Source organism: Pteropus alecto, unplaced genomic scaffold (assembly GCF_000325575.1).
Source record: "Pteropus alecto unplaced genomic scaffold, ASM32557v1 scaffold43, whole genome shotgun sequence".
In the NCBI taxonomy this organism is placed as follows: Eukaryota; Metazoa; Chordata; class Mammalia; order Chiroptera; family Pteropodidae; genus Pteropus; species Pteropus alecto.
In genome coordinates, this window is record NW_006435764.1 from 1851178 (window position 1) to 1858455 (window position 7278).

Here is a 7278-nt window from a genome sequence, read left to right on the forward strand (position 1 = left end):
CCCAGCCGCTCCTCACCTTGGGCTTCTTGTAGAAGCCGGACAGGTACCACTGCAGCACGAGCTTGATGCGGGTGTAAGCGTCTTCCTCCAGGGTAGCTCTGGACAGACAGGAGGAGAACTCGCTCACTTCAGACCAGGGGCCTGCGCCGCCCCCTCCCCGGCCAGCCTGGGTGCTCCCTCCCTGTGACCGCCTAGCGGCAGGGACCCGGGGACGCACAGAGGGGCGGGTCTTGGAGACCGGCCCCCCGTGGAGGAGGCAGAGCCGGCAGGGACCACGGACCCAGCTCTGCCGAGGGCCCCTGTGGAAACCTGGGCGGGTGGGCGGGCGCGGAGGGAGGCTGGGGGTCCCCGGGCGCCCCCCTCGCTCACCTGGAGAGCAGGTCGGCGTGGCAGTAGTAGTCAGACAGCTTGCTGAGGAAGGAGCGGGGCTCCAGGACGAAGGTGGGCAGCGCCACGCGGGACAGGTCCATGCCTGGCCGCAGCTGCTTCAGCAACAGCCACATCAAGCTCCGGTTCTCCTCCGACACAGTCTCCACCTGGGACGCCTCGCCCAGCTGCCGGCAGAGGGGCGGGGGTCAGGGCCCCCAGCTCTGAGCCGCCCGCCGAGGGCAGCACAGCGGCAGCTGGCTCTGGCTGGAGGAGGCGTGATGGGAGGTGGAGTAGCCGTACCCCTGCCCTCTGCAGCACGGGTCCCCACCCCAGGTGGCTCAGGCCCACTGACACCAGCTGCCTTCGTTCCTTGCCCGTGAGCCCCTGCGGCCTCCAGCCTGGCTGACTGGGCCCCCCCCACCTCTCAGTCCAGGGTGGAGCCTCCCCGTCCTGGATGCTGAAACCCATCTGGGGACTTCGTACAACTCTGTGCCTGTGGCAGGAGGTGCCATGTGCACAGGGAGACCCCACCCCAGCCCATTAACCTCCATGACTGCCAGTGACACAGGTGATGTAGGCGACACAGGTGCTTCTGGCCTGCACTTCCTTTAGAGAAGGGCCCTCACTTGTCCAGCGTCACACGGCTGAAGGTGGGGGGCTGGCCCTGGACCCTCCTGTCTTTCCTGAGATGCCCATCCCTCACCGTAGTGCCAAACACGTGCAGCAGAAAGACCGACAGGGGGCGTGGAGAGGGGGCCTGGGCGTGGATGGGGGCGTGGCTTTGTCTCGCTGAGGCTGGCGGGGAGGCCCCGCCTCTCACGTCCACCAGCCCGCAAGCCCTCAGGTGGGAAGAATGAGCTCAGAAAGGGTCATGGAAGGGTGGCCATCTCTGTGGGCTGCTCACAGGACAGGCAGTCCCAGCAAGACACACTGCTCATCCCCCCTCTCCGGGGCGGGCCACACTGGGCTGCGGGTAGAGGAGGCAGGGGCGGGTCCCAGGCCACCGCAGTCCCCTTCCTTCTCCCTAGAGCCTACTCCTTGAGGCAGCCCCAGATCATGGGGACCCAGGTCATGCCAGCTTTACAGAGAAGACAAGTGACTTGCCCGAGGTCACATAGCTGGTATGAGGCAGAGACGGGATCCGGCTCAGGGACATCTGCATTCTTCTCCTGGAGGGCAGCCAGCCCCGGGGTGGCAGCAGAGGGCTGCTAGCAAGCAGCCCTACCTCGGAGCTGGCACCGCCCTGCTGGGCTGCCTTGCTCATGTCACTTTGCCTCTCTCTACAGGTGTGGTTGGGGCCAAGGCCTAGTGGCACTTGCTTGGACAGCTTGCCTGGGTAAGTAGGGGACAGGGAGCGCCTGAAGGAGGGGCCAGGCCCGAACCCGTGAGGAGGCCAGGAGGGGGCCTGGAGGGGGCCGGCCCACGAGCGGCCACGTGGGGCCCTAAGCACCCCCTGCCCCAGTTTCCAGGCCAGCTTCTGGACTCGGCCGGGCAGCCTTCCATGCCCACGCCCCATCTACTCCCGTTAACCCCCCTCCTCTCCACTGAGGGGGCGCTGGTGAAGGTCACCTTCTGCTCTACCTCTAAGCACAGCTGCCCCTGTGACCCCTGTGCTCCGGGCCCCCTCCTACCTACCTGGGCTCCTCCGTGGAGCCTTGTCTGTGTTCAGCCTCTGAAGGCTGGGGTGCCCGGGTCCCCAGTTCCCTCTGGCTGCCCACTCCACGCCCTAATGTCTAGACCACTGTCCCAAGCTCTAGACTGTCACACGTAGCAGTGTCTCCCCCTGACGTCCAAGCTTGGGACACAGTCCTGCCCCCGCCCCCAGCCCCCAGCTCTTTCTCCCAGAGTGCTCTTTCTCGCGGGTGGCCCAGCAGCCTGCCTGGGACCTGTCCCCACTTTGAGACGTGTCCCTAACCCTCACTTCTCCCTTGCCCATCAATACCCGTGTCCGAGGCGCCCTGGGCTTACTCCCAACGATAGTTCCCCTGGCTTCTACCTCTGCCCTTAGGTCCTCCCGGAGCCTCACCTGGACCCCGGCAGACCCCGCCCCACCCCACCCCACCCAAAAGCCACCTGAGGCCTTCCCATCACTCCGCATGAGCCGTGCTGCCCCACCTGGCTCTCTTGCGTGGGGCTACCCTGATCCCTCGGTCCCCCAGGCCCCAGGGCCCTGCCCATCCTTCGAGCTCTCCTCCAGGGGACACCGCTGCTTCAGGGGTGGGGGCCAGGCGCAGGGTGACACCCGGTCTCCAGGCTGGGGGGGCTCTCACCTCCCCCAGCTCCTCGTGGACCTGCTCCACGTAGGTGGTCCCTCTTGGCGCGGGGCCCCCGGGGACGTCCGATCGGTCACTCCCGCTCTCGTTGGTCTTCCGGCTGTGGTCCTGGGCCTCGTCGTCAGAGTCCTGGGCGAGCTCTCTCTCCGACTTGTCTGAGAAAGCGTCGTTCTCTAGGGAGGACCCGTTCAGCCTGGAAGGCAGATGGCGCCCGTGGGTCCCTGGTCGCAGCTGAGGCCTGGCACGCCCACGTGGGGCACCCCCACCCCAGGTACCCCCGCCCCTGGCACGGCCCACTGCTCAGCATTTCACACACATCACTCGGTTTAATCTCCTGGGTGACCAGCATTTGACAGTATCTGCCCGGCTCTCAGGTTTACTGTGGAGGAGGGAGCCTGCCTCCTGATCTGAGGTTCGCGGCCCAGCCGCGCACCTTTGTGGCATTCGCCCCCCTCCCTATACCAGGAGACCCGCGCGTGAGTGCCAGTAAAAGCCAGGGTCCCAGGGGTCCTCGGCAGGCCGGAGTCTCGGCTCCTGGGAAGGGCCAATCCTGCCCTAGCGCCCCCGCTCACGGGAACAGGTCCTGGTCGTGGGAGGTGGTCGAGGGGGGCAGCCCGCAGAGCGAGGAGGGCGACGCGTCTGGCGAAGACCCGGGCTCCCTGTCGCTGCCCTGCTTGCACGTGCTGAGTCGCAGGAGGCTGGAGCAGCGCAGGGCCAGCTCCAGCGCGTCCAGCCAGCAGCGGCCTGCGTGGGGGAAGGGGTGTGTGTGACCCAGCCCCGCCCCGGGGAGCGGCCCGCCCGGCTGGGGTGCACGCGTCCACACGGCCAGCTCTCCACCTGGAAGGCCAACGCTTCCGCGCTTCCGCCGCAAGGAGTCCCTGCTCCCTCCGCCTTCCGTGGGGCGCCCCTCCACTGCCCCGGGGACCATCTGCCCCGCCCGGCCCTCCGCCCCACCCCTCTAGTGGGGAAAGCGCCCTTCGCTTCCGCCTGTCCTCACCGAAGAGTCCCCCGTGCCTCCCTGCAGGAAGCTCCCCTCCTTGCCCCGACCGTTCAGGGACCCCTGACCTCCCAGCCCGGAACCAGTCACCCCGCCACCCCCCCCTCCCCGTCGCGACAGAGATCGCGGTGTCCGACTGCTCACTACTCTTCTCCCCCAGAGAGCATGGGCTTCCCTGTCCGTCACGGGGCCCACGCGGGGTCTGACGCAGAGTCGGGGGCTGGGGAAACGAGGGGGGAATTCAAGGGACCCGGGACAGCCGCGAGGGAGCGCGAGTGTGTGGCGTCTGACCACCAGGGGGCGCCGTGCACCAGCGGGTCCATCGCTGGCCCAAGGCTCCGAGCTGGAAGGGCCGGAGCCTGAGGGTCAGCTCAGGCCACCTGGAGCGCTGGTGGGCTGGGAGCCCTTCACCCCGCTTCCCGCTCCCCATCCCCTCCGGAGGTCCCCGCCCGAAGAGCTTGGGGTGGGAGAAGCCGCTTTACTCCCAGCAGCCACTGGAGGGCGCTCCAACCACGTGCGATGCCCCTGGGAGTGGGGACGCAGCCCCCTCTCCAGGCTCCAGCCCTTTCTTGCTGGGATGTCCCCCCGTGCCTCAGTTTCCTCATTGTCAAATGTGGATGATTACAGTAGAACCCATTGATTCAATGGTGTCTGGCACGTTGGCGCTAATTGTTCCCTGGTTGCTTTATATAAGGTCATCGAATTCTTATAATAATATCTGGGGAGACAAGTGCTGTTATTCACATTTTGCCGTGGGGAAACTGAGGCTCACAGAGGGACTAGTGAGTGGCTGACCCTGGGCTCGTCCCCTGACGGCAGGGTGCCTCCTTCTTGGGTGGTGGTGAAGGGGCCTGAACCTGGTCTGTAACCCCGTGGGGCGGAGCCTCACAGGTGCTGCCCTGAGACCTGGGCTCACCATCCAGCTCGGAGGTAGGACTCACCATCCAACTCGGAGGCAGCCCTGAAGATCAGGTAGCTGCTGGGGAGGGGCTGCGTGATGGAGCCCACGCTCTCGCCTTTGGGGCCCTGGAGAGGCAGAGACCCAGTGTCACCCGAGGGGACACCCAGGGACACGTGGAAACACAGGTCATGCAGTCATCCAGGCCCACACTTAGGCACACAGAGCACTTTGGGGACCCCCAGGCGGAGTCGAGCACCCAGCCACACGGAGGCCGAGGCCAGCGGCCAAGAGCGGGTGCGGAGTTTTCTGTCTCTCATTGGCTGACTCCCCAATTGGGCGTGGCCAGAATCGGGATATGCAAATCAGGATGCCCAGTTAAGTTACAATTTTGGAGAACTAATAAATATGTTTTATTAGTTTAAGTATATCCTGTGCAATATTTGGGATATACTCATACTAAAAAACTATTTGCTGTCTCTCTGAAACCCAAATTTAGCGGGGCATTCTGGCTCTGATCTGGAAATGTGACCCGGCCGGTCCTGGGCTGGGTGGCCCTGTTAGGAGGGCTGAGGTCCGGCCAGGCGCAGCCACACGTGGGGCCCTGTTCCTCCACCTCTGGACACGGCTCCAGGTGTGATGTTGACCCTATCGTGTCCCCTGGCCCTGAGCACCACCATGTGCTCTACCTGGAGGGCCACCAACCACAGCTGATGCCCTTGCCGTCGAGACTTAACCCAGGCCCCCCAGGTGTGTGGCAACGGGCCCTTCTGGACCGACAGCCTGCTTCTGGACCCCCTGTGGTGGGGGCGCCAGGACGGGCCTCCTGCCAGCCCATCTCCCACACGGCTCCCCATGGGGCCTGGCCCTCCGGAGCCCCCTCCGCCCCTGCCCCCCGCCCCAGTGGTACCTTCACGGCCCAGACGGACTGGTCCAGCGGGTGGAAGAGCTTGAAGCAGAAGCCGTCCTTCTTGGAAGGTCGCTCGAGGAGCTCGCAGCAGTGCAGGAGGACCGTGCCCACCCACTGGCCCACCTTGGGCGTCTTGTAGATGAGCAGGACCCCCGGCTTCAGCACGCACCACAGCTTGGTCCAGCTTTTCAGGGTCCCTCGGATCTGTGTGGAGGGCGCTGGCCTCAGTGCCCGGAGGGCCGAGGCCCCAGGGACATCTGGACGGCTTGGGGAGGGGCCAGAGCAGGGTGGGACTCTGGGCTGGGCAGAGGTCCCTTTTAGTTTTTAAAAGGAGCGCATAAATAATAGTGAATCCTAAGAAATGCACTGCAGCCAGGAACAGATCTCCTGGTGGAGTTCATGAAGCTCAAGGCCGGGTTCAGGTTCAAGTTCAGGTTCAAGGCCCTCCGAGGGGCCTAGGAGCAACTAGCAATGAGTTGTGACTGTTGTAAGGGTCAGCTTTGTGCAATGTGAAACTTGTCGTTTCTTTTCTCGTTCTAAATACATGTTTCCTTTTGTACCTGATTTTTATTCTTGGTTTTGTGGGAACACATGCAAGGATCCCACGCAGGCTCAGGGCTCTGCGAGCGACCAGACTTGGGGCACTTGTCTGGTGGGTTTTTCACGGTAGCTCCCCCTGCACCCATATGGAGGGGGAAACTGAGGCTCAGAGACTGAGGGCCTCACCCACGGCCTCAGTGAGGTCTGGACACAGGCCCCGACCCCAACCCTGGTCCTTGCACATGGAGCCCGAGTGTGGCCTTCCTTCCTCTGTGCCATAGCAGAGGACTCTACGGGCACGCTGGGACCCCCACCAGCAGGCCAGCCGCCATCTTAATTGGACATGGGGTCTCGGTAGAGGTATGCAAATCCAGACGAGGCCACACTGGAGTAGGTGGGCTCTGATCTCCTTGCTCACCCTGAGAACAGGACACAGAGACGCAGAGGGGCCATGTGCAGACAAGGCAGAGGCTGGAGGGGTGTGGCACAAGGCCAGGAACCCGGGAGCCCCCCGAGGCTGGGAGAGGCAGGAAGGACCCTCCCGTACGGGCTTGCGAGGGGGCCTGGCCCACAGCATCTTGGTTTGGGACTTCGGCCTCCGGAACTGGGAGAGAATACATTTCTCTTGTTTTAAGCCGCCGGCTTGTGGTCATTTGTTGGGCAGTCCCAGGACAATGACAGATTTGCAGCAAACAGATATGCTAAACTGTCTCACGAGTGGCTGGTGACATTGCACCGTCCCTTGATGAGGCCTATGCCAGGACCACGCGCGTGCCCGGCGTCCCCACCTTCAGGCTGTCGGCCATGATGACAGCGCTGGGGTCCGTCAGGGCACTGAACAGCTGCTTCGAGGCTCGCTTCTTCTCCTGCCGGTAGCTCTCCTTCTGTGCCTGGGCCGGGGGACCCAGTGGGCGAGTCAGAGGAGGAGACACCGGGCTGGCCAACCCCAGCAACTCCTGCCCTCCGCAGTCCAGCCCGGGGACGTGGGACAGGGGCCGAGGATGAGGATGGGGACAGGGACAGGAGAGGATGTGGAGGGTGTGGGGGTGGCCAGGGCACGGTGGTGGCCTCACTGACCCAGGTGCCCATTCGTCTGACAGGTGACACACTCACGCCCCTCTCCAGGCCCACGCCTACCTTGAGAGTTTCCTTCTTGGTGACTTTGGCTGTCGGGGACACACACTCCTTGTCTGACCCATTGCACAGCCTGTAGTCCACCTGCAAGAGAGAGACCGGGCTGGGGGTGGAGGGGTCTGGTCTGGGGCTATGGTGGGGGTGGGGGGGTGTGGTC

General features: G+C 64.4%; 1 protein-coding gene across 1 annotated transcript in view; it reads right to left on the bottom strand.

Moving 5' to 3' along the window:
- The window catches only part of OSBPL5 (oxysterol binding protein like 5), a 42272-nt gene that overhangs the window by 12602 nt on the left and 22392 nt on the right, over positions 1-7278 (bottom strand). Inside the window, exons 6-13 of the mRNA XM_006910988.3 lie at positions 7125-7205; positions 6776-6877; positions 5448-5651; positions 4581-4665; positions 3215-3386; positions 2640-2835; positions 370-554; positions 17-98 (exon numbers count right to left, since the gene is read on the bottom strand). Coding sequence (XP_006911050.1) covers positions 17-98; positions 370-554; positions 2640-2835; positions 3215-3386; positions 4581-4665; positions 5448-5651; positions 6776-6877; positions 7125-7205 — 1107 coding nt within the window. The remainder of the gene's footprint in view (positions 1-16; positions 99-369; positions 555-2639; positions 2836-3214; positions 3387-4580; positions 4666-5447; positions 5652-6775; positions 6878-7124; positions 7206-7278) is intronic.